We start from the raw sequence: 27,279 nt of genomic DNA, 5'->3' as shown, positions 1-27,279 counted from the left end.
GTCCCTAAAAAACAGCTTTCTCAGGATGTCTATCAGGAGTTAAACCAGTCCTCCTCACCTACCCAGAGATAAAAAAGACTTTAAACATCAATAGGGAATCTGTACAGAGATTGGGAAGGACTCAAGAAGAACACAAAAACATACAGACACAAAGAACACCGGAAATAAAAGCCTACCTCAGCTGCACCACTGAATTGTTCATTTTCCTCTGCTCTGACCAAAAGAAGGTACTGGCGTTGGTCACTCTCATAATCCACGCTCCGCGTTAAGCTGATATCCCCTGTTGCCTGATCAATGCTGAACAGACCACTTGGATTGGTTGGCAAAGTGTAGCTCAGGGATTTGTTCTGATATGATACAGCAGTGACTCTAAGAAAGCTGCAATTAAAAAAAAAAAAAAAAAAAAAAAAAAAGTCTCTTAAGCATGTAATAATTCAGCAATGAAAAATACAGCAAAAAATACTACACATCAAAACCAGCTGCAATCCCGTAGATCTGATTAGAGCAATACGTGCTGACACCTGTACCTGAACTCCAAATTCAAACATTTTGTAACACAGTATTTCTATTATCTTGAGATTAAACAGAAAAAGATAAGACTCTTGCAAGCTGAGCACAGTAAGGATTAAAAACAAAGAAACAGAGGACTTCATTTTTGCAGCAACTGAATTTTCCTACTCTACCTTTCTTATCAGGTGGTGATGATTCTAAGGCAGGAAAACCTAAACATAAAATGCAAAATATTCCTTTTAATAATGATAGCACGGTAAATTTGCTGCTGCAGTCATACTGCTCTAATGTTTTAGACACCTGCCAGCAGGGAAAAGGCAGCCACTGGCCACGTGCCTGTAGCAGTGCATGCAGAACCACAAGGTTTTAGCTTATCTGACACTTTTTCCCATAGATGTGCTTGAAGTCTTCAAGTGGGAAATGTAGTTGCAGCATGAAGAAATACATTATAAAATAGTAATTGTTACAGGGTTTAAAGCAGAACACTAATTCATCAAATGTTCATTGCCTTATTGCGAAATCTCTTAGGAGAAAGGATTCCATCTCCCAGAAGAGCCCTGCAACACCTGAGACCCACTGACAACTTCATTCAGAAAGACAAAGCTCAATTTGTCTGAACACTTCTGTCCTTTCCTTTTTTCATGCTGCTGCCTTGTAAATTCCCTCAGGTGCAACTCTGAAACACTGCAAAAGGTTGCTGTAGGCCACTTTCTTGCTTTATTCTTCTTTCTGTTGTCTCACAGCCAGCTTAAGCCAACACAAGACCATATTCCTGCCAATAGGAATTACTTTGCTCTCCTTCCCTCTCTCCACCCCAGCTGCATGCTCATGCCACCTCTCCTCTCCTCCTGTCAGCACAATCACAAGGCTCAGCTGTGAGCACATCTAACAACCCAGCCGAAAACTCTCTGCTTTTTCATTCTGTCTTTCCTCGGATCAGCCTGCCAGCTCAGCTAACATATTAGAGCTAATGCTGGACCAAAGGAAAGGTTTGGTAATGCTTCTTGTCAGCAGCAGTCTTAAATCAACCTACGCTTGTGAAACCCAGCCCTACAAAACACAGCACATGACAGCAGCTCTGTTTTCCTGCAGTTGGTCTAATTTAGATACAAAAACTTCAGGATTCCACAGTGATTTTCAGGACTGCTTCTGGTTAGCACACAACAGAAAAGCACTTTCACTGGGCACACCATTCACATTAAAACCTCTTATGGCATAGTAATAACCATAACCAACCAAATACTGAATTCCTTTTGGATATTATGCAAATTGACAAAGCAATTAATCTCCTATCATTATAACAGGTGTGCAAGCCTATCTTTAAACAGTGGTAAAAAAGAGTTACAAAGAATTCTATTATTTTTCATCCTCATTGAACAGCAGATACCTGTTAGGTATTCTGGCATTACACACCTCTTTAATTTCTTTTATGCATGTGCTAAATAACTTTACTGCAGTTTTAAAGAAAAACATTATTATTTGCAATTAACAACTGATGATTTTTTTTTAATCTTGACAAACCTCAGACACCGTATAACTGTTGTAGACTGAACAGTACAATACAGTACTACAGATAGTAACAGAGCTGACTAAGTTGAAAGGTCACACAAGGGAGATGTTTACTGGCAAAAAAAAGTATTCTCAATTCAACTGCAGAAGGAAAATGTTTGCCCTGATACCAAAAGAATCTGTGAAAGAAGGAACTAAGCATTCAGGTGGGCCTCCATTACTAACACTTTCTGTGCTATTTGGATGCACATAGTTAGCCAACGGATAGAGAAGTAAAATGGCAAGTTTTGCAGCATCTCCATTTTCACTCGGTTTGTCACCATGATTGATGAAGACAGCACAGACAGCCCCTTGTTTTTTCCACATTTCATTTGGTGGAGAATCTACTTTTCCAAATGCTGACACATAGAACTGACACACACTTTCATGCCAAGACAGCTTCCTTTGCGATGTAATGCTTTTAATTTGAATTCTGCATTTTGTTTGAAAACTAAGAGACAATTCTGCTAATACTTTCTTCATTGTTTAAAATCAAGAAATCACGCTTATTCATCACCACTGTTCGGTGTAAAACAGTGACTAAAATACATCAAATGAATGTAATCACTTCAATTAAAATATCTAAATTAATATTCACAGTATCTAGTATTCACAGACAATAGTGAGGCTTTGGGGAGATCAAGCACATGTTGAACTAACAACGTAATATCACCACACTACTTTTTCCTGTTACTTACGATTTTCTTTCTGCCATACTTTCAGGAACATAAACCAGGTATGATGTGTTGGTGAACTGTGGTGGTCGAAAGCCAGCAATTACAGAAACAGAGGCTGGAGACCCTTTGCTTCCAAGTTTATCTGCTGCCAGCACGGTCAGCAAATACTCCTTATTCCTCACTAATGGCAAGCCTGTTGTTTTGATCCAGCCCGTGTCCCTCTCAACCTGAAATCTGCCTTCTCCACCTAGGAAGAAGAGTCACAAACTGCTGTCAGCAAGAACGAACATTTTTATTTGATTAATACTGAGAACAGGGAATCAATTCCTGAGTTGGTTTTGTCTTAGAATTAATATTCATGGAAAAAATATAAAAAGTTTGTTTTGAACTCACTAATTACAGGGATTATTACATTTCTAAACCGTATTTTATTTTGTTAGACGCCAGCCTTTCTTTACCCTCCAATATTTTGCTGTTATTTGATGCTGAAATATCCCTTTGAAGAAAATACCCTGCCAGGGCATGCTCTGGTCAAGAGGAACAGACTGCCTCTGGAGTGGTATTCCCACTGCCTTTCTGCTTACACAACTCTGAACTGAAGTTTCTTTTAAGTGCCCCAGCTAAGAAAATTATGAGTGAATCTGCAGCAGCTTTGCAAAGCTAAGGTGCCCAGATCCTTAAGAATTTCTTTGAAACTGACCAGAAGCACAACTTCCACAAGGAAAAAGGAACGTCAGCTTCTTCCAACCAAACCAGAAAGGTGCTGTCTATGACTACCACTGCTGCTCCTGTGCCCAAGGCCCGTGGTACTGCAGTGCTACTCCCGTGTCCACTGCCCTCACAGGCAACAATCTGGTCAGGAACCCAACTTTGCAAAGAGAACATGCTTCCAAACTGACCAGTCTGTCCACACACTCTCTACAAGTTTATCTTTCTCACCCTCAACACCAAAGGCTTGTAAACTTTTTTTTAAGTAGGAAAGGAAGGTTTTCCACTAAAAGTAAGAAGACAAAGATGTCACAATACTGAAGCTTAATACAAACGCAGAAGCGAGGTTTAAATTTACCTTCCAGGAGAAAATATTCTACAGTTCCATTGACCCCTTCATCCGCATCCACAGCCAGCAGCTTATATACTTCAGTTCCCTCTGTAGCTTGGGGAGAAACCACAGCCAAGAATGGGAAGGGTTCCATGGCCCATTCAGGTACGTTGTCATTCACGTCCATCACAGTAAGTGTTAAGTGCAACAAATACCAATCTTTCCCTAGCAGTCAAACAGAAACGAAGAAATACTTAGCTACACAGCAGCATGCAGAGTAACAAACACGTATCCTGAGGATATAATGTCTGCAATATTGTTGGCATGCGATCCAGAAAAACCTTTTGGCTCTTCTCCTACAGTCACCCACATATAGACATAATGGGGAAAAAAATAAGCACAACTGCTGCCAAACTGCAAGATCAGAGTGACTTGCATTACTTCCTAACAGTATTTCTTCTTAGGAAAGATCACACATCGTTACATTTTACAAGTTTGAATGTGTGTTTTCTGAAAGTATGCTACTAGAAAAAAAAATAAAGGTATGTTTTGTATATTCAATGATTACAGCAATTCTGAATTTTTAAAATAATTAAGTATTTGTTGTCAGAAAGATCCTAATTAATCTACCTTAAGTAATGAATTTCCTGAATAAAAAGATCACTGAAGTTGTAATACCGTTTTCACTTCTATTTAAGATTAAAGTAAAAAATATAATTATATAGCCAACAGAGAATGCAACAATTCCAATCTCCAGAAATCAACAAAATTTTAAATTAAAAGTTAATTAAAAAAAAATTTAAAAAGCTAATTAAAAATTATAAGTTGAGAGAAAAAATTCATTTTTTTGTTTTTGCTATTACACCAATCAGTGAGCACAGAAGAGCTCCTGATTGTGCAATAAACAGTAGGGAAGCATCATTGAAAAAGTGACAAAAAAGAAAAGTATCAGTCTGGAACAACACTGCATGTGAAGCCCAAGTTTCCAACAAACAGAAATTGCCTCATTACAAACATACCTTCTTCTCTGCTTGCAGGTTCTGTTAAAACACACATTAAAAAAGAAGCCAGAAGGAACCTCAAAAGAGCATTCCAGAACCTGGATGTACAATACAACAGCATGGTTATTCTTTCCCTATTCTAACCTAGGAAATGAAACCAGAGACACAGTACATGAAGTCCCAGGACAATAAGTCCTGGAAACCAGAAGAAAATGTAGGGGAGGGAATGTGCTCAGTGCTGGTCTGTGCCTAAGCCCAGCATGACCCAGAATGAGAAGAGCTCCAAATGAAAAGTGCCAAATCAGAAGATCAATGTCTGCCCGAATTCTTGGATGATCTTAGTTTAAAAACAAAACAAAACAAAACAAAAAAAACCCAAACCACCTAAATGCAAAGGGGAAAAGCTAGTGTCAAAATTGTCCAACTTTTCACAAAGGAACAGGCCTTACAGAAGTTGTCATGAGTTTATAAATACCCACTATTACCTTGGTTTGCCTGGGGATACTGCAGGCTTCAATAGCAAGCACTAAATCAGAGTTAAGAACCTTCAAAAATCTTCCTCTGTAACAGAAAGATCTACCAGGAGTTTGAGTGCCATCTCAGTAACACTGTCAGGAGTAGAAAGGTAACTGATTTTATCTTCCTAGAATCTGGAAATCAACATCCTAATCAGCCCGCAAACTCACGTTCAAATTCTGCTTATCCTTCTGAACCTGCACACATTTATTCACCAAAACGTAACATCGTGATTGAAGAGCAGCTGGTTCCAGCTGAGGAAGTACACCTGGATACAAACTCCTCTTGTCACTTACTGTGAGTTCACTGAACATTAATATGTCAGCTACTAATACACAATTATAGATGAGATACACCTCTTGTAAGGAAACTATGGACAACAGCATCAAGAGTGAGATTCAGCCTCAAATGACTCAATAAGCTTTAGTAATCAAAAACTAAAAGGACTTGCAAATGTTTCCCCAAATACCTGCTTTTAGTAGTCAATAGACCTTAATGTCATTTGTCATCTGGGCAAGACCAAAGCTTTCAGCAATATGTTGGGTACCTCTGAAACATGTGAATACTTCACAATCTCATTAGGATAGTCAGCACGAACTGTGCTGCATATAATCAAAGAGACAGGTGTAAGTGTCTCTCTTGACCTGTCTGTGTATCCACTGCACGTGGCCTTGCAGGTCTCACCAGTACGTTATCTTCTTCCATCAATCATAAGCAATCTGATTCTCAAGCAGAAGTACTAAATAAATCATCAAAATTAGAGATTATTTCCCTTTCAGATAAAGGCAATCTGGAGGAAAATTTCTGTAAGTTTCCCCTTGACTGCATACCATATATCAAAGCAAGAACTGTAACAGAACTGCACAGGACTACACTTGTCTGCACTGAGACCTACAAATGTGACCTGACAACTTGTAGAAACAACATCAGGGTGTCCAGTGAAGCACGACCAGACAAGGGCTTGTCAGAGGACAAAGGATGTGATGAAGAGACTGGCATGGACAATAACGTGGAACGTATGTGTTTATAGCAGACATTAACGATTTCCAAGTATAAGAACATGAATGTGATTTGTGTAAAATATAATTCCTCATTCCAACAACTGACGCAAATAGTTAAAAAGCTTCTCATTTGTTTTAATTGTCAAGAGATATATCCTACAAAATGTGGCCTCTTACAACTGGCATCTTTTGCAACCAACATGGTTGCTTTCCTACAGAACAGCTGTTTTTCCTGCAGAGTGGAGCTAAAACCAGATCTCCAACTAATCTTTAATGAGGTATGTGAAATTCATTTTTTCCCCAGGAGAGAATTAAACACTGTCATTTATGGAAATGATTTCTGATTCCACAACAGTGGAAGGAAGGGAATTCTAGAACAACAGCTCTCTGACAGTTTAAGATGTCTCGCTGCTACCCTCCAAAACAGACACCACCATCCCCAGCACGCAGCCAGCAGCTCTATTAACTACACTAATGTGTCAATACCAGCACTAGCTTGTTACATCTGCAGTAGTACATTATGATTAATAGTTGTTTATTAGTAGTATATAAGTACTACATCATGGAAGAAATAATACATTATATTCCACTCAAAATCTTAGCAGAAACAGCTTAAAACTGATAATCCTCTGCGTATTTGGGTTAAGTCCTACAGACACACAAACGGGTTCTACTTAAATTATCAATTCAGAACATGGAGTGGTGACAGCACGGTGGCACTGCCTGCAACTGCACTCAGTGGCCTTGCACAGAGATCCTACATGAGGAACTGTCATAGGCCTCATCGCCTTGAAAAGAACTGCCAAACAGTGCTGTAACACACCACCAATAGGAATCTCTCAATATTAAACACCAGATACTTGATCTTCAAGCCAGGCACACTGTAGATATCTTACACAATTTCGTTCTTCAAAAAAACTCCTCCTAAAAGAATAGTACTGCTAGTTATCTTGTAGACACACATGCAGATTTTGCACTTGACATATATCCCTCCCTAACTTCAGATAACAGAAAATGTAAATAATTGCTCTCTCACAAACACAGCCACAAGACAAAATTCAAGGCAGTTCTTGTTGCATAGGATGACAGTAACAGTCACAGTGACAAGTGGAACACCTCACATTAAAAACTAGCATTTTTAAAAGCTGTACAGAAAACAATGCTGCATATTCAAATGGATCAAACCAACTTCATTTGACCAGTAAGTGTTTTCCCCCGTTCTTTTCTCCTCAATACAATGAAAACAGGTTACATGAGCAGACTGTTCTTTACACACATTTGCAAACACCACTTACCAGTCCTTTGCAGCATCAAAACTCAGCCTTCTCCCCCCCCTCTTTAAAGTTCACAGAGAAAAACAAAACTAACATTATAAACTCCAGACCAGAAGCTTTTCCTGCTTTAGCTGCTTAAATCCCTATTAGAGTCAATTCATCTCTCACCAAAAATCCTTCTTAGGGCAGCTCATTCTGACATTCCCTCCTGTTGGAATGACTTCCTTTTTATCTCAACATTACTGACAAACACCACAGAGCTGAGATTCATTCCCTATCCCCAAATCAATCTTACTAATCCGCTGCTGATCCCTCATCACACCCATCTAAAATTGCTTATTTTTCACGTGTGTCTGCAACTGAAAAAGGATGGGCACAGAAAGTATTTCATATTGCACCTTACACACACTGAACTCAGACTGCATTGGGTAACAGAACATGATAGCTCACAGAAGTTTGTGCTCACGGGAAATATACTGATATGTGACAACCCATCTTTTAACCTTCAAAGAAAAGGAATACACATTCTTCCACCAACCTGAATTGTGAGAGGGGCGGGAAGGACAGGAAGGCATTAGTGCTTAACCACAGTTAAACATAACTTCTGATGCGCAGCACTGTCTGAACCAAGCCTCAAAATCGTGTGTTGAAATAGGTTGATTGCAATTCCAAACAGCATAGGTTGGATTTGCCTCCAAACCCATCTCCCTTCACCATGTCAAATTACAAAAGATGCTGTCAATCTGTGAAATGTGGCATACTTTCAGACTTCTGATTTCATTAGGATTCTGACTGTCTTTTCTCTCAAGAATCCAATGGATGCATCTGGAAGACGAGATTTGAAAATAAAATTATCATATTCATTAAAAATGTGGGTTTCCCTGCCACGGTGTAATTGATAAAACTGACAACAGCAGACATTCTGATTTCTAAATCTGTCAATATAGAATATTTACTCGAGTGAACATGTCTCCACAATTGCAGACAAATACGCTACATGCCTTGAATTTACCGAGGAGAAAGGCAATATATTATCATGATTAAAGAACACCGGGTGAGAAGCCAGGTTGCTCTGGCATTTTTGGGTCATTTCAGTTTACTTTAAAATTTTTATAAGGGAGTTAAAAGTCTTGCAAGCCTTTAAGTCAATATCACTATGACATTCTCATCCACATGGGTCAGCAAACTAACTACTCAAGTAATATTTTTCCCTTTGCGTTTAAAGTTTTTCCAACTTCTACACATTAACCGTAGAACAAATGAACCAAAAAACAAAAGTAAAGAGCTACAAGATTGTGGCAGGGTGGATCTATTAATTACCAATTAAAAGAGTAAAGTGATAACCACGTCACCAGGGATTCCCAGTGCAGCATGCATCTACCAACAGCAACAGACAAAAATCCAAGCGTGCCCTGCAGTGAAATAAGTGACTGTATATAAATAATGCAGCAAACATCCTTAGATAACAAATAACAGGTCTTAAATGGTGACTACAAAAAGCTTTGTACTGAGAGAACTTAGATACACAGGAAGCAGCCACAGTAAGTGTGAAACAAGAAGATCTCCTGAAACGTTGCTTAGGATTTTGGGAGGGGGAGGGAAATCCCCATTTAAAGAATTTCTTTAGATAAATAAGATTAAACTTCTGAAACAAACAGATTTCCTTATTTAAGGAATTACGACACCTTATCAGAATAAGGAATGTCTCAATGCTGTTCATTGTTAGGTGAACCAAAAGGAAACAGCCTTCTAAATGATGAATTTGTTTTACAGCAAGACAGTTGGAAGGAGAAAAAAGAAAACAAAAAAATCCTAAAATATAACTGTTTGAGAATCAAAGAAAGTTTAACATAATTGCCATGTCAGACACAGGATCAATATCCAACTTGTTATGTTATAAATCAGCTTTAAGAAAGATTCTACCCATATGTTCTATAATTCTGTAATTCACTGCTTCCATCAGATTAACAGTTATATACTGGAATTCAGCTAGATCTTTAAAAAAAAGAAAAGAAAAGAAAAAAGCCTATTATTCTGGTAGAAACTAAATGTTTGAGATAACAGACAGAGATCTAACAGCTTTGGTGCGCAAGTCCCAGAAGACTTACAAAGATATTTTTAATCCAACTGCTTGGCATAGACTCTACGTAATGTTTTTTGGACTGAATAAATACCAAGATGGTGCTTTAAAGCTCTGTGAGATACTCCTTTCTAACACAAGTAAGATCCCCAAATTGTCAACGCCCACAGCTGCCCCAAACACACACAGAATGTCCACTTTCTTTCAACTTCATAATGTGAAATCTACTGCAGTTTAAAGAACCACATCTGCCTGAAAATACATGGCTTCAACTGAAGCTCAGAGTGATGCATAACTGTTGAAGTGACTGTAATCCATAAAAGAGGCAATAAGAATCACAGAAGACCAAATACCAACCAGCGATGGTCCACAGAGAAGCAGTACAGCTCAGAGGGAACTGAGGTCTCAGATAAAATTAGAACAGATGAGCCAAGGACAAAAAGCTCCCAGGCTTAAAATACAGGCATCACTGATGTTTGTATTTCCACTCTATACATTGATTTAGACAAGACAATTTGTGTTGATTTGAACAGGACAAACACAACTGACTGCTGTTAACTATTTGGAAGGCAGGCCCAACATCACCCCCAGTAAATCTTCTGATAAGAAAAAATGAAAGACGGGATTACCCAGCTAATGCCCATGGATAAAGTAAGGTCAAAGGAGCTTGTGATGGCGAGGATTAGTGAGATGGGATCTTTCATGCACCTCCCCTAAGCATTAACAGAATAATATTGGCTCCTTCTCAAATTAAATGTTAGCTCTATGATTGTAAGAATCTAAGACACTTTACTTTCTGTTCACTGGACAAAAACTTAGAACAGTATTATGCTCCTGGGAGGTCTATATAAATTATCTGTGCCCTAATAAATGAAATAAGAAACAAAATGCTACAGAAAACATAAGCATAACCAACACTTCTTCCAGAAATGGATCAGTGAAGAATAGAGCTCCAGGTTGGATGGCCATAGGGGTCAACCAGAGGAACGTGCTTGTCAAGGACCAGGAGACAGAAAATGTCTTCAGGAAGTCAAGCCCTGAAATTTAGGAGTTCAGTCTAGAATCTGGTGTACAAACTAATGTACAAGTCTCTCCTAGTGTTTCCCATTGATTTCGGTTTTAACAACATATTTGTAACTTTTGGAAAACGTAAATACTCTTGGAGCCTATCTAAATAATTTCAAATTAGTTACTTCAGCCCTGTTAAGATTACATCTTTGTCCACTGTCCAGAAAAGCAATTTAAGTTCCCACGGTATTAAGGGTAACTAAAGTATTGAATAGAAATGCACATGTGCATGCAAGGGGCTGCTCTGCCTGTCAAAGACGAATGTGGAGTCCAGAGCGACTGCAAGGCAGGCAGGGACCTCAATGTCAGCGAGCAGGAAGAGCAAAGCAGGGCCTATGATGTACTCTGGGTCACCCAGCAGCTCAGCTGTTGCCAGACAGGTCTGTGGTGACAAGGCATGGCTGAGGTCAAGCCAGGGAGCCAGCTAGCAAGGCAGTACAGGGTCAGCAAGGCGCATGGCCAAGCACGGAATTATGCACCCTAGTGGAGCTGGGGCCAGGCTGGAGCTGCAGCACAACCCCCAAGGCACAGGGCAGAGGCTGCAGGCAGGGCTGCCCACCACTGAGAGCCCTACAGCAGCTGCCTTCCCAGAATACCCAGCTCTGCCAGCCAGCCTTCAGGAATCAGGCACAGCTTCTCAAGCCTGTCTCAAACGCCTCCGTGCTTAAACTATTACATTAGAAAGCGAGTATTCAGCAACTTGAAGAGTTCTGAAGGTACTAAGTCACTAATAACCTTCCTCTGATTAAAACAACAGTACTAACAAAGTCATATTTTAAAATGTAGGCTCCCTGAAACAAACCTACAACCACCAGCATCCAAAGAACGTAACACTGTGCACTGTTAATTGCCCTCTACCTGGTCTCCGAGAGCCCGAATCAAGCTGTACATAAAGATGATTATCTACTTGGTCCTACTGGCAGTAATACATCAAACTAGTGGAAAACACTACCAAGCTATTTTCTAAAACTACATGACAGAGAATTAAAAGAAAAGCTAAAAATAATTTCAAGCTGGCTGTGGCTTTTTAACTGGGTTATCAGGCCTTGCTTCAAGAAAGCAATCTGCAACACGGCAGTGTGACAAGTTCAGCTGCAAGCCATCTTAGGCTTTCCCACTCAGACTAGATAAGAGTGAAAGCCATCACAAAGGTGAGAATCACAGTAACCGGGGGCAAGGCTGGCTCCCATTGCTGCAACATCGTCTGAATCCTGATAGAGGCAGCTGCAACATCGACAAAGAGCTGAAACTTGAGCTATGTGACAGTGCAGCTGAAAATCCCAGAAGCACCCTCAGATTGACCCAATAGATACTGTCACTGCTCTGAGCAATAACAGCCCCATCACACGGCCTCTCTCGGGGCTGAGCACGCAGGGCACAGAAAGCATCTGTGCCCCGGCAAGGGATCTATCAGCTCCTGGTTGGCAGTCAGAGCTGAGCACCGTGCACAGCCAGAGCCAGTGTTGGCATCCAGCTGCTGCAGCAGCACTCTGACGAGTCAGGCAAGGCCCAGTTCTGACTGCTGCTTCCCAGGACCCAGTGAAAGGGTTGGCTCCACAGGGAGAGGAATCTCATCTCTGTGGCTGTCAGCACTAACCAGAGCCCTGCAGACACGGCAGAATGCACTGCTGCCAGCTCCTGGACTTGCTCGGAGCCGTTAAGCCCCTGAGAATCCAAGTTCTCTGAAATCACAGCACGCAATACCCCACTAAACCCTTCCATGATGAAATCTCACCGACCAACCACTCCGTGCCAGTGCAATCCTTTTCCCTGAACACCCACGTTAGGGACATACAAGAGAGTTTCTCATGGCACTCCACATCTACACAACATCGCCACAGCCACAGGCTGCACAAAGTAACAAAAGATGTGAATGGACAAAAATGATCACCGTCCGTTAACTTACAAATATAGTGGAGCTAAACTGTGCTCTGATAGGTGAAAAATATCACAGAAGGCAATGGAAAAACAAAACAAAACAAAACCCAACAAAACAGTTGTAAAGCAGGCAGAGATAAATGATAGGCCGCTCTCTGGATGCCGAGTTAAGGTCCCACACAGTTTTTTGTGCCGCTCATTAATGACTCCGAGCTTTAGCCGCCGCAGCACGAGTCCCTCACCGCGGGGAGCATCGCACCGCCCCTGTCGCGGCGACCCGACTACCGGCAAAGCAAAAAGACCAAAGGCACATCGCGGAGCCCACCCGCCCCGCCCGGCCCCGGGCACACACCTGCGCGCTGCCGGACGCGGACGAGGACGTCCCACGCGGCCGCCGCCTCCCGGTCCAGGGGCCCAGCGACGGTCACGGCGCCGCCGTCCCGCTCCACGCGCAGCGGCGATCGCTCGGCGGGCGGGGACACGAGCTCGAACCACGCGGCGGCGAAGGGCGCGGGCGGCAGCGCGGCCAGGAAGGTGCCAGGCCGGGCGTCCTCGGGCACCGCCAGCGCCAGGGGAACGGCGGAGGGCAGCGGAGCCCGGCGGCGGCGGAGGAGGGCGCGGGGCGGCGGGAGGCGGCGGGGCTGCGGCAGCACCTCCAGTTCCAGGGGCGCGCTGAGGCGCGGCGGCCGCCCGCGGTCCCGGGCGTAGAGGCGCAGCGGGATGGGCGCGCGCAGGTGCAGCAGGGAGCGCACCAACACCACGCGCCCGCTGCGCGGCACCACGAAGAAGTGCGCGCTGCTCGGGCGGGCGAAGTAACGCAGCTCCGCGTTGGGCCCCGCGTCCGCGTCCTCGGCGCGCGCGTGCCACACGGCGGAGCGCAGCGCCAACGTCTCCTCCACGCGGAGCCGCGCGACGCCGCCGGGCGGCCCCCCCACGAAGCGCGGCGCGTTGTCGTTGTCGTCCAGCACGCGGACGGTGAGCGCGGCCAGCTCGGCGGGGGCGGCTCCGGGCGGCGCGCAGAGCCGGCAGCACAAACCCAGGCGGAGCGCGTAGAGCGGCCGCGCCTCGCGGTCCAGCGGGCGGCGAGTGCGCAGCCAGACGCGGCCCGAGCGGGCGTGCAGCGCCGCCTGGAAGTGAGCGTGGCCCTCGCCCAGGAGCTGCAGGTGCCAGCGGCGACCCCGCACGTCGGCGCACCAGGGCTCGTGCCCCAGCCGGGTCAGCGGGATGCTCAGCCCTTGCACGCGAGTGCCCGCCGGCCGGTTCTCTGCCACCTGTCCGCCGAACGACGGCCTCCTCCTCCGCGGGGCGACGCGGGACGCGGCCAGCGCGCAACACAGCAGCAGGCAGCCGGCCGCCAGCCCGGCTCCGCGGGGCCCCATGCCGGCTCTGGGCCGGTCCGCCGCTGCGCCGAGCGGCGCGGGGAATGGGCGGACGGGGCGGGGCCGCGGCGGGGCGGGGAACGGCCGCCCGAGGGAGAGGGGCGCGCCCGGCCAATCCCCGCGGGCCGCGCCGAGGGGAGGACGCTGCGGGCGCGGAGCCCTGAGGTGCCGCCGCACGTCCCGCTTATCCCGTTCGTGCTGCAGCTTCACCCGGACGGCGCGGTCCTGCCGCGATCCGAGCCCCTGCGCAACCCGCGGTGCCGTCCGGCCGTCGCGCCGCACGCACGGAGCGGGCTTTGCCGCGCGCCTGCAGGAAACGCGTCGTGCTGAGCTGTCGGTAACTTCGCAGTTGTTTCTGAGTTGCAGGAAGCTTTGTATTCAGGTGCCGGCTGCTCCCAGCGGGTACCGGGCAACGCGGGCTCCTCGAGCGCCCGGCTCCGCGGGACACAAAGGCACGGGGCTGTTCCGATGCGAGTGAACGTGCTGTGTACGTTGTCGCTGTTTGTAACAACATTTGTAGCTCTTTTCTTAACTGTGAGTGTGATAACCTTTTCCCATCTAATTTTGCGAAGTGAACCTCTAACGATGGAAAACTGAGGACATTTTCAGTATCTTTCAGTACTTTATAACGATTAATTTCCAGTTTATTTCAGCCACCTGGGAGAACCTTTCTGTTAAGCAGTGTTCTGTACACGAGTGTCATAAGGTTAGAATAAATGGTTTAGTTATAATAACCTGCAGAAACGGATGTACTTCTTACAGAGCCAGGAGCATCTGAGTAACCCATGACCGAGTTAGAGGAGCCATACACACATAAAAATGTAAAATCTGAGGTGTGCTGCAGTCAGACAAACCAGTTCTCACTGAACAGTGCACTCAGTGCATTGCTTCCCCTGGCTGGTGCCTTATTACTGAATTAATTACATTGATAACTTCGGTAAACAGCTCAAACATCTTTAAAGGAAAGCTCACAAAAAAAAAAAAAAAAAAAAAAAAAAAAAAAAAAAGTTTTCATATGATAGCTTTTCTATTAGTCAGAACTTTACGTGACTGACGTGGGTGAGTTTCTCAGCACCCTGCCCAAAGGGCTGCTCAGGTATGTGCTGCTCCAGGGTCTGCAGTTCAGGAAAGCATATTGCACACTGCTGCCCTATCGGGGCTGAGGGCCCCAGCAGCTGCTGACTGAGTGAGACACGGTGCAGCACCTCCACAGAAAGCACTGAGATCTGAGAGGAAGCACGGAGATTGCTGCCTCCATTGTAATGGTTTTGGCTGCTTTACGAACAAGTCACCCTCGAGCCTTACAGAGGAAGGGAAATCTGTCCCTTGCAATCTCTAGGAATATAAGATACGTATTTTTCATTACTCTGAGATATTTTGCATTGCATTTTGTGCAGAGAAGAAAAAGGCAATAAAAAAGGGCATCCCAGTTTCACCTTTCCCATCTCTCCTGATCTAATAGCATTTTGTTCAGTCTGGCTTCCATTTGCTTCTTCTCTTTCTCTCTTTTAATCTCCATGTATGAAACAGCAGCTGGAAGCAGTAATGGAAAGTGAGTTAAAGTGGGCTAACTTAAACCAGTGCCATCTTCTGTTCCACAAGGTTTTAATTAAATGAATTATCAGAACTAATGTTGTTTCATACCTGTGGAAGTAGATTTGCTTCCATAAGCTAGGGCAGAAAATAATTAATTGGAATACAATGAATAGTTCCACTACCAATGAAAAAGAACACAGATCTTGTTCAGTGCATGTATCTGTGTCATTTCCAAAGTGTAGCACAAACTACCAACATCTTAGCTTTGATAGTAAAGAAGGCTTATGTGCTATAATGCAGAGTTTCAGCTGCCTCATGTGGGCACAAATGTTATCCAGAAAGTGAAAAATAACATGAGGGACATTTGGCAAAAAAAAACCAACAGCAATCATGCTTTACAGTCATGGGGAAAAAAAAAAAGAAAAAAAAAATAAGGCTGATGTAAAATAAAGAAACATCAGAGCATAATAAGCAATAAAATGGCATGAATGGCTTCAGTCATGTCAACAGAACTATCGGCACTTCTGTAGTGGAGCAAATTCGTGAGTGACAAGCCTAAACTATGCATACATTCTCTATGTGAAATAGATATCCTACATATTATATGGATATGTACACACACGCAGGATTTTCCCGTGCTGGAAGCCAGGCATGAGCTCAGGCACCTTACAAGATGCTGGGCTGAGCCCTGCTCAGTTCCTGCAGAGCTCCTGGGGCACTGCCTTGACTTTACAGGCTTCAGTAGCAAATCACCACCTATATAACAAAAGAAAAGGTTTGCGTCAAACCTTTCTGCAGATTTGATGGCCCCACATGGGTTACATTCCTCCAAAACATTTGCTGCTTTGCTAAAAAGACAGATGTCTCTTGGAAGAAAGGTAATGAATAATGCTTTTATTTTTCTCTCATTCCTGCCTTCTACGGTGTGAGGTCTCCTCGCATCCCTGACTCACACCCACACCATTCAGTTTCCAGGCCCATTCTCCTGGATTCTCCTGCATGCAGAAACCAGCACCCTGACATGGCACAGTGCTTCTCAAGACTCTTTTTGTTGATTTAGGGCCCACTGCTGAGGCTCCTGTTCACACTGCTGCACTGTAGGTCTTCCTCACTACAATTTTAATTCCGTTTAGCAATGAGTGAGCAAGGATTTCATCAAGGAGGAATTCTGGTGCACCTCCCAGCCAGAAGCACTGCACAGCCTGCTGTGCTGCTGTACCTGCAGGTCTGCGCTTGGAATTGCTCGAGGAACGGGAGTGTTTTGTTTGTCAGCTTTATTCACGCGTGCCGTTCTGTTACTGCTATGACATCGTTTTTAAGGATAGCCACGAAGTTACTGTGACCATCACTGAAAGAAACGTTAATGATTGAGATTAAGACCTTACGGAAAAAAATACGGACTTTTCCTGAGCCCTTTGGTGTCTGAAACCGAAGGTGCAGAACTGCTGAGAACTGCTCTCAAAATTCACGCCTTCAGATTTTTATGTCTTTCTTAGAAGTGAAAATCTCCCACAACGCAGCCGGACGGCGCACATCAACGCCCCGCCTGCGAGGCCGGCCCTCAGCACGACGCCCCGGCCCCGCCACGAGCCGCACGGCCGTTCCGTGGGACTCGGGCGCCCTCTGCTGGCGGCACGGGGTAAAGCAGCAGGCGCGAGGCATCCCCGGCAGCCCGCGTTGCGGAGCCCGGCTCCTCGCGTCTCGACGACGCGCCGAGCACCGCCCCGCCGCCGTCGGTCGGACCGCGCCGGCGCATGCGCGGTGCGGCGGCTCCGTGACCGTTCCTCAGCCATGGCGGACGAGGAGCTCGCGGCTCTTCGGCAGCAGCGCCTGGCCGAGCTGCAGGCCAAGCACGGGGTAAGGCGCGGGGCCCCGCACGAGCGTTGGGGAGCGTCATCGCCTGTGTGCAGCGGGAGGCTTGGCGGCGCCCGGGGCGACCTGCGGGCGGGGCCGGGCTGGCGGAGCTGCGATACGGAGGCTGCTCGGCCTGGTTGCTGCCGGGGCAGCGATGCTCGGGATGGAGCCCCGCAGCGTTGGGTCGCGTTAATCTCTAGTAAAATATTTAACCTTCCTGTCCTCTCAGTGACGTTTTTGGATTATTACAGTTTTTTATTCTCGTCTCGTTCTTTAGGATACTTCTGCTGATCCGTCGCAACAGGAGGCAAAGCAGAGGTACCGATAGCAACTGCTGACTGTCACCAGAGTCTCGTCTTATCGTCTTCAACCCTCCTTTCTTTTTAATATTAAGTTTCTCAGCTGAGCTTCAGGTGTTGGAAGAAACCATCAGCAAAGACACTGAAACGTGAAAGATTTAAGTACAAGGGGAAAAAAAACAACAACCAAAGCAATTCTGTACTTTCCAAAGTAGAAAATGGAAAAAAATAAGTAGAGACTTTTGAAGGAAGTTGGGGTGAGAGCTTAGGGCTTGTATTAACTGAAACACACAAACCAAAACTCCCAGGATACGAAGACTTACTGAAAACTGCTAAATACATAATGAAGTTTAGTTGTGTCCTGCAGGTGTATGGACTTGGTGCCTGATCAAACACACACTGCTTTTGGAACTAAATGGAACTGATCACAGAATCGTGACAGCAGCTAGTGTGGTTTGGTTTTTCTGGCAAGATGTAATGAATAAATGAATGTAGTAAGGTCTCCTTACGTCTCCTTACTACTCTAGATGTTGTCACCTAATGTAGTACTTTACTGCTGGTGTGTACAGCTGCCCAAGGCAGAAATGCGACAGAAGAAATCATACATAAGTGTAGGGTTCTTTTCAGTTATACAAATGGAAACTCTTCTGTAAACTTTCTTGTTTTCATGCACATTGTTTCAGGTGTTTGAAATCTCCCTTTTAATGTATCTAATCTCCATTACAGGGAAGCGGAAATAAGAAATACAATTTTAGCTCAAGTTCTTGATCAAGCAGCTCGTGCCAGATGTAAGTATCCAAGAAGCTTTTAAATCAAGAATTCTCACCTCTCACATTGAGAACATACATGCCTGTATAGAGGCCACACTGAAAAAAATTGTTGAGGGAAAAACTAGTTCAGCTTTTCAACTGGTGATATGAGTGAGGGGAGTGGTCAACTGACATCTGAAAGACATTAATCCAGTTCTTCCATGAGTTAATAGTAAGAACTGTAGTGAGTCAATGTTAGTTAATCTAATAAAGAGCAAATATTTAAAAGTAAGAAATGCAGCTTTTTCTTTCACCTCTGTCAAAATCCCTTCTTCAGTTTATTCCATCATCCTGGCACAAAGAGGACAGTTTCCTACTTTAGTATCTAAAAAGTGACTGAAGATATTCAGAGTGTGTTTAAAACAAACTGAACAGAGTCTTCTTTGTTGCAGTAAGCAATTTGGCACTTGTGAAACCAGACAAAGCAAAAGCAGTAGAGAATTATCTTATACAGATGGCAAGATTTGGACAGCTACCTGGAAAGGTGAGTTATGTCTTGCTTTTTTTTCCCCTATATTTTCTTGCATATATTCATTTTCAAACTTAACTCCCTCAAAAATATTTAATGTTGTTAATATTCATAGAATTAAATAACTGAAAAGGGCACTTAGGAACACTTCTAACTACTATGGTATAATTCACCAGTCAGACACCTTTCACAAAGGAAAATGTGTTTTGTTTGTTTGATACTAAGCTTCTACTTTCTAGGTATCAGAACAAGGTTTGATAGAAATACTTGAAAAAGTGAGTCAGCAAACAGAAAAGAAAACAACAGTAAAGGTAAGTTTTGTTTCCTAAATATAGTTTATTATTATTTTTATAATTGATTATATATGTATGTAATATAATACAGTTACAAGCTCAAGCAGGAAAGCTGCATGTAGTGCTCTATTTCAGTTCAGCACAGAACTTTCCTTTGTATTTACCATCACTTCTCTCACCCACACTAATAAATAAGCATTGGGTTACATCCTTAGGAATAGTCTAATTTGCAGCTGTTATCACTGGGATAGCAGTGTTGTGTTGAGACAGACCTGTGCTTTTGATCTCTCCCATTTTGCCAGGTGGGGACTGGAAGGTTGTGATGGGGTGAAACGTTGCTTCCCAGTAATAGATTGTCAGATGGGTGGAGTTGGAAAGGCTTTTCTGTGTTGGATTTACTGTCACCTTGTATTTCATTTTAGTTCAACAGAAGGAAAGTACTGGATTCAGATGAAGAGGATGATTATTAAATACTACTGTAAGACTGCCAAATAAATGGTTGGACAAAGGCAACAGCTACCAGGCAGAATGCAAAGTCTGAAAATGTTTACGTTTCTTTACTTCTTTTTAAAATATATATAAATATGTATAAAGGCCAACAAATGAACTTGTCTTGTAAAATACACCTGAGAAGGGGTTTTTATAACTTACATTTTTGTAGTATAAGTGGCCTGAGCAGTGTGGAGTTCTCCACTGCTTGAGTAGCATGAAAATTGTTGCCCCTTACTCAGTGTGTAAGCTATGCTTTCAGCACCTGTACACCCTTAACCTGCTGCTATTGGAGATACGGTAACAGGAGAACTTCAGTGTAAAGCTGGGAACAGCCACTCCCTGCAGGAGTTTAAAGGACTTACCTCCACAGTTTAAGTCACAAAAGTGTTAGAAGCAAGGTTACCTGAGCCCCTGAAGGAAGCCTCTCAGCAGCTCACAGACTCTCAGCTCTTTACTCGAAATTTGTAAATTCAAATTAAAGCATCAAAGTAGCCATTATTTGTGTTTGGATTGGGGGCGGTCTCTATTATAAAGAAATTGTTACCATCATACAATTGAAGAGTTCTCCTACAAAACAATCAGGCTGTCTCAAAAAAAAAAAAGTTAAAATTAACTGTGTAATTGTAATCCAGCACTGTTCAGACATTTGGCATCATACATTCTTAAAGCTACCTCCATTTTTATCAAATAGCTGGAGAGTTTCTTAAAAACAAACAATCAGTTTTCCTAAATTTCTGCAACTCCTGCATGCATAAAGTAAAACTTGTGCTGTACGTTTATTCAAATACATTGTGCTGATAAACACTCTACAACCTCAAAGCCCTCTTCTGACATAATTTAACATAAACATGTATGATCCTAACTGCAGTGGTTTTTGGAACAGAATAAAACTGTTTAAAGTCAGCACTAGTAAGCGTGTTATTCCTGTGCAAAAAGCATGCCTTCAGCATGGCTGTTCTATAGACCTGGGGAGAATTTCTAGTACTCCCTTCAAATCTTATCTGAGTTTAGACTTCAATCATCATGTCTTAGAAAATTAGTATATTTCTTTAATGATAAGCTTGGTCAAGCACATCAGAGGAATCTTTCACTTACCTAAATCATTTGTTAGATGTTATTTGGAACTGGTCAGGATTTAAGTGCTTTGATACATAAAAATCCAAAATGCCTGGAAGTAAGCTTTATCCTAGACTGAATGCTGAAGTAAAAGTGAAGCATGGTTTGGTCACTTAAGTAGGTTTGGGTTCAACAGGACAACTGTTCAGATAGAACAACAACAGAAAACTCAAGTTAATGAAGCTACTTTTGGTTTTGTGGGTTTTTTGGGGGGGAAATTTTATAATTCATTCAAGAGGAAAGCGTTTTCCAAAGGCAAGCACTACTATAACACTTGGCCAGTTCCTGTAAAATGAAGAGTGCTTTTCCTAATCAGCCCATCTCCTCGTATTGGTATAACTGTAGTTGTGCTTCATGTTCTACACTTGTGCACAGTCTCAGTAGCACCTGGCACTACCCACAGACATAACAGCAGCAAATAGATATGCCAATATGTGGCACTTCAGGGCATCGCTGTTCCTACATCTGTGCTTAGGGACTGCTTAATTGTGGACTGTTTCTCTGCTGTGTATAGCTGCTTACAAAAAGCCAGTTTAAGATCATAGAATCATTTGAGTTGGAAGGGATCTTTAAAGGTCATCTAGTCAACTCCCCTGGTGACTAGAACTTCCAGCCTTGCTGAGGTAGTGCAGGACGTCTCTGTACAGCAGGGAGATGTCTACTTGTCCATCAAACAGACTAAATTTTAAAAGTGAAATTAACCAAATAATTACATAGTCATTTGTATCAAGATGTTGCAGCTCTTTCACTGCTCGCATAGAATACAATGGAACACTTTATGCTTCAAATAGAACAGCAGTGAACAATTTGTTTTCCATAACCCGTTGCAGTCAAAATTGGTTTTTAATAAAAAAACAAACTAAATTCAGAGTTCACATCTGCTGATACTTATTTCAAAGGTATTTAATAAACTCACTCAGAACTTGTTTCCACAGCTACTCAACTCTAATATTCTGCACTTACACACTGTAGCATAGTAGCACCAGTATTAAAAAACTATGGAGATGATTTTTCTCATTCAGACTGTCTAGAAATCTTATCATAATTTAGGTAAAACACATACTGTAATTAAGACATAAGCTAAATTCTCAGTATTTAGTTTGGAAATCAGATCTATGAAATTTAATTCTATCTTTAACTTTACAATGAATCTTTAGATATTTCAAGAACATGACAGGCAGGGATGAGCAACGTGCTCTAGGACAACCTTGCAGTGTTGCAGGAAGAAAAAAGTAACTAGTTCATCTGGTTCATCTCTCCACTTGCTCTTCTGGCTTGCTGTAGTTAAGATCAATCCCACCTTTTTTTAAATGAAGAAGGAACTTAAAAGTGAAAATGTCCAGTTTCACAGATAATTCTGTATTTAACATTTATATGCCTGAAATCCCAAACCACACAACCTACTAATAGCAATCTGCGAATGCAGAGCAGAAAAGGGAAGAAACTCCTATTGAACGGGACTAAATTCCAACAGATCCCCTCAATTTACACAGATACAAGGTGAACTCTTCAGATGTCTACAAAAACAAGTAAATCCACAAAAAGACGCAATGCTTTAAATAAGCACTCAAAGAAAACAGCACTTTCAAGAATTACTTTACTAGCTTTTTCTTTCCATCTTTTGGCACAAATCCAAGGCACATTAGAAAAGTCAGATAAACTCATAAATTATTAGAAAAATAAACACAAGATCCTCAACTCCAAATGTCTAAACGTGCATTTGCAGCAAATTTTACCTCTTAGATTAAAAAGTTACTTGAAAAAATCACCAGCATGTCCTCCAGCTTTCTACTTTGCCAGGCAGTTTACTAATACTGCAATTAAAAGGAACAGAATTATTCATACAAATAAAATGAAAGCTGGATGTGGTGAGCCATGGATAAAAAAATACTGCACTTAGAAACCTGGCTTGTGCTATGTACATGTTTTACTACCGTAACCAAAACAGTAGAAAACAAAATCCAAATCTAAGCAACCATCTCAGTTACTTGTGAGCTTTTGGTCTTCAGTGATCACCTCTGGGAATGATCTATTCCAACAAAAGCCAACTGATGTGAGGGGTACCTTTCAGAAATGGAAGTTCATGGAAGTTCACTTTAAGTAACAGTCTGGGTTCAGGCTCTCAAGCAGTGGTTTTGCCTGCAGATGTCGCCCAGGTTCAGAATCACGAATATTCGTGCACTTTTTGAATGGCTAGCTTTAGAGGAAGAAAAAAAACAAACCTTAAAACAATTTTGTGTGTCCTTACGCACTCTTGCTTCTGCGTTTTTATTAATCAGGCTGAACACTGAGTTTACACTTTAGCTTTGCAGGGGCTCTCTACTTCTCCCCACTGTCTTGACTCCTAAAAAGAAATTGATGTTGTAGATACAGAGGAGCATTACTAAGAAACTAGCAAAGATTAGTTCCCTTCATATTATTAGCATGTATATATGTCTAACATGGTGTCACCGATGGACTACTGTTTTCTCAGCTACTGAAATATACAGAAAAATTTATGCTATAACAGTTTGTAATATTCGAATAAAAATAGACATTTCAATTACCTCTGTCAATAAATAGCTTGTTATCCAATATATCTTTATGTATATATAAATATATATATATTTGTATATATTTATCCATTGTAGTGGTAAAAACCAAAAATGCGAAAATTATTCAAAGACTTTAAAAACAAAGTGGATGGCTGAAAAAATACAATACAGGGTTTGGTCTGGTTTACTGTTATATATGATTTTTTAGTAAGTGCTACGTAGAACATGAAGGTAACTTTACTGCCTACATACGTCAGTACTTCCCTGTTTGTTAACATCAGCAACGATCTGGCTCTGTAGTTACCTCCAAGACATTCAGTCTTCAAAAGTTCTAGGAACATTCTGTTTCTGCTGAAGAGTTATCCCTGTATTCTCTTCTGAAGGCATAGCTTGCAAGCGTCACCGAGTTCTTTGATATGCAGCAAAGGGATACTGAAATCCACACCACCTAGTTCCAAAGCTTTTGACATCACATCTGCGCTTCTTTGTCAATGTTTGGAAAGCAAGTCATCACAGCAGTCTCTCGATTGTGAAATACTTGGGCTTCCAGGGCTGGATAAACTATTACCACTGACACTCTCTGCTGAAAGCGGAACATTAACAGTGTGTCTCCGGTGCATTAATTTACTCCTACAAGGAGTTTCTATCATGTCATCATGTTTCATAAATTCACCACTGCATTCTGCGTCAGTAATCTTTGCTTTGTTCTGGTCCAGTGTTTCAACAGATTTTAACTTGGTTTTATCAAAGCCTTTAATAGCTAACTGTGGGGAAGGAAAAATGGCATGTCAAAAGCACTGTCTGGTTTCTTCACCACAAACATGGATAATTAAAATAGTTTCGTGAATATAATTATCATATTAATGTCATGATATTGACACTGAGAACACAGTCGAGAATTAGGAATAGTGCACTTTGTAGGACATTTATCATCTTCAGTCTGAATATGTGAAAACAAGAAGAGGCCAACTTGCCACAGCAACATATCAGTACCAGAACTGAAAAGACAATCAAGGCATTCTAAAACTTATTTTCCAATATGATCTTATCTCTTACAAACATCTTTTGTAGTGCAGGTCTTAAGTTATTGCAGCAGTTGTTTCTCATACCACTAAGAAATGTGCTGGCAGTTACAGAGACAGGCTCAACTAGACACTGCAGAATTAGATCCAAAAGCCAAACTGCTACCAGATCTGTCAGGGGAGAGAGACCCCGTGCTCCTTCAAGACTCTTGTTCAGTCTCTCCAAGTACTCCTACCTTCCATTTCTATATCTGCCGGACTTTTCTTTTACAAAAAAGGTGGCTCTCCTTGATCACTGGCCGCTTTGCTGATTTAAATATAAAAATTGGATATTAAAAAAAAAAAAAAAGGCCAAGCATACTAATGACAGATTTTCTGAGAAAATAATTAAGGGCAGAAAACAATTATAATACCCTTTTGCTGAAATAATGGCCAAAAATTGAAGAAGTTTCAGAAGGTGACTATGACCTGTAAATTTACAGAGCCATGACAGTCAAACATGGTGAATGTGCTATATATCACTGTCACATATTTTCTGTCAGTTGATGTATTTGCATGACATGCTCTCTTTGGTGATTTACAACTATAAAATCCAAATCCCGCATTTAATTAATGGAATATTATCATTAATGCTAGAAAGAATTAATAAAATATTACACTTCTGTGGCATTGATTTGGCATTCTCAATTCGCAAATACTAAATCTAACGAGATCCATGAAATGGAAGAGCATTTCATTTTGTAGATGAAGATGAGAGGCAGAGACCACATTTCAGAGGCTACATCAATCTAATAACAGACAGCTACTGAACTAACCTGGTAGAAAACTGCTTTCTTTTGGACAGGTTTGTTTTTCTCCTGACTTAGTATGCCAGAAAGGCTCAGCAAGATTTCCAGTAAGAGTCACAGCCAGTGCAAAGAAGGAAGAGGGGGTGCATGCTCTGGGGGTAGGGCAGCATCCAGCAGCTATACTGGCTGAGGGTGCCACAGTATGCCCAACCACTGATGAACTGACCACACCATACAGCTGTGATACAGCTGACAACGCAACATCCATTTTGCTATCTCCCTTGCGAAAAGTCTCCACCTAGAAGCAGATTTATCAATTTACTGACAAATTTCTCTCCTGTGAATAGCACCTCTGCTTGGCAACATCTGTTCTCACAATATATACTTTTTCAAGCATATCCTAGATTTTGCTGGACAAGCAACAGAAAGACAAAAAAATTAAGCCTGCAAGAAGAGGTTTAAGAAATTTAAAAGGAAGTATGAGACATTTAAGAGATGGATAGTAGATAGTACAATTGAGTCTGGACAAGGATGGAACATTAGCAATTTAGCAAGCACGTCAGAACCTTGGGAATTCGTTGACCACCACCGGTAAAGAGATTTCTCTGTTACACATATCTATGTTAATAGCAGACATATATTATACAAGTAATGTGTTTCCTCTTACCTGGTGCAAGAACTGATAGTCAAAATTGGGGACGCTTTTATCTCTTGTTATTGTTCTCCGTAAATGTTTTGCTCTAAAATACAGTTTAAAGAAATTAAATTTGACGCTTTCATTTAGTCTTTTCACAAGTCTTGATGAAAAACCCTCTAGGTGGCACTATCTCAGCACACAAAGGCAACTATCTGACAGTCACTTTTTCCACAAAAAGACAGCCTACTACTATCTCTTATATTTTAGAATCATAAAATCCTTCGAGTTGGAAGAGACCTCTGAGGCCATCTGGTCCAACTCCCCTGCAGCAAACAGGGACACCACAGCTTGCCCAGGGCTTTATCCAGCCTTCCCTTGAAGGTCTGCAGGGATTGGGCATCATTTTATCACACAATGTAAACTGAAAGTTGGAAGATAACAGCCAAAACCCAATGTCTGACTGAAGTATTAAGATATTTTTAAAACAGCCTGGCTCAGAAATTGCTGATTTATGGCATAGCAAGTACCAGTGCAAAAACTGTTGTAAATATGTTTGCCAGTACTACCTTCAGAAACCAGCTTTTCCCCTTTCTGCTTCACATCACATCACTGGCATTCACCACCACCAAGTACGCCTAGAACATCTGTCTGGTGATATTAATGTTTATGCCTCTGTGGATTAACATCTACTGTTGTATCTATCTACTTAGTCATATCTGATGTGCAACAATGCTTGGCCCACTTTTGGGCGTTATTAAACAGTTACATGCTTTGTTTGCTTGTGGGAAACAATAAATGTACTTCCACGAAAGCATCTATGCTTACTTGTTAAATCTGTTAATTGATTGGACGAGTTGATGTTGTCTGTTCATGGGATCATCAGCTTTCTCTCGTGGCTCGTTCACTAGGGTTTAAAAGAACAGGCAGCTGTAAGTACAGCTTAGTCACAATGAAGAGTTAAAAAAAAAAAGTTCTGAATGAAAAGTGATATTTACTGACAGGCGAAAAAGCTTTGCAGTAATAACTTGAATCAGTCACCATTTCTCTTTGGAAATTTTAAACCATTTTAAGTTGCAGGAGTAAGCACTGTTAATCAGATTAGCACAACTGGCCAAGATTCTGGAGAGACCATTTAATTCTGGACTTTGAGGCTCATCATTCCAATTTTTACAAATGCGTGTAACTAATGCTTTTCCACCTCTTCATTAATACTCCTTAGTTATGTCTTTTGCTGGTCTTTTAAAAGCTATTCCCATGATATTTGAAATGATTGCATCAGTCTCTGGCAACAGCATATGGTGATAAATTTTATTTTAACAAAATATTGACATTCTTTCCTGAGGAAGCAGATGAGGTACTTTGAAAAGTCTAACTAAAACTCATGGATGCTGAAATGGGCACTTCTGCTTCTCCTTTTCCCTCTGTCCTGGCCATGCAGCCTCAACTGTCTTCTTTCCAC

At 42.3% G+C, this 27,279-nt stretch overlaps 3 protein-coding genes across 7 annotated transcripts in view; 1 reads left to right on the top strand and 2 right to left on the bottom strand.

The window, feature by feature from the left end:
- LOC125699389 (neural-cadherin-like) overlaps positions 1 to 13,971 on the bottom strand; it is a 47,373-nt gene extending 33,402 nt beyond the window's left edge. The window contains exons 1-4 of the mRNA XM_048958900.1: positions 12,945 to 13,971; positions 3,802 to 3,999; positions 2,757 to 2,982; positions 177 to 378 (exon numbers count right to left, since the gene is read on the bottom strand). Coding sequence (XP_048814857.1) covers positions 177 to 378; positions 2,757 to 2,982; positions 3,802 to 3,999; positions 12,945 to 13,971 — 1,653 coding nt within the window. The remainder of the gene's footprint in view (positions 1 to 176; positions 379 to 2,756; positions 2,983 to 3,801; positions 4,000 to 12,944) is intronic.
- Positions 13,972 to 17,236: 3,265 nt separating this feature from the next.
- PDCD5 (programmed cell death 5) lies at positions 17,237 to 20,624 on the top strand. Its single transcript, XM_048959018.1, has 6 exons — positions 17,237 to 17,364; positions 17,639 to 17,679; positions 18,387 to 18,448; positions 18,862 to 18,953; positions 19,178 to 19,249; positions 19,654 to 20,624. Exons 1-6 carry the CDS (start codon positions 17,299 to 17,301, stop codon positions 19,699 to 19,701), a joined length of 381 nt encoding a protein of 126 aa, XP_048814975.1. The 5' UTR covers positions 17,237 to 17,298; the 3' UTR covers positions 19,702 to 20,624.
- Positions 20,625 to 20,743: 119 nt separating this feature from the next.
- The window catches only part of ANKRD27 (ankyrin repeat domain 27), a 43,834-nt gene continuing 37,298 nt past the window's right edge, over positions 20,744 to 27,279 (bottom strand). For 4 of the 5 annotated variants that reach the window (XM_048959003.1, XM_048959007.1, XM_048959006.1 and 1 more), the window contains exons 27-29: positions 26,646 to 26,724; positions 25,851 to 25,923; positions 20,744 to 24,137 (exon numbers count right to left, since the gene is read on the bottom strand). In XM_048959003.1, the coding sequence (XP_048814960.1) occupies positions 23,862 to 24,137; positions 25,851 to 25,923; positions 26,646 to 26,724 (428 nt within the window). In that variant the 3' untranslated portion in view covers positions 20,744 to 23,861. Of the gene's footprint in view, positions 24,138 to 25,409; positions 25,482 to 25,850; positions 25,924 to 26,645; positions 26,725 to 27,279 lie in introns of all 5 variants that reach the window. The other variant, XM_048959009.1, reaches the window with a different exon arrangement.

The sequence above is a fragment of the Lagopus muta genome, chromosome 12, assembly GCF_023343835.1.
Source record: "Lagopus muta isolate bLagMut1 chromosome 12, bLagMut1 primary, whole genome shotgun sequence".
NCBI classification, from domain to species: Eukaryota; Metazoa; Chordata; class Aves; order Galliformes; family Phasianidae; genus Lagopus; species Lagopus muta.
Note: the sequence above shows the minus strand (reverse complement) of the source record. Positions and strands in the feature narration are given on the sequence as shown.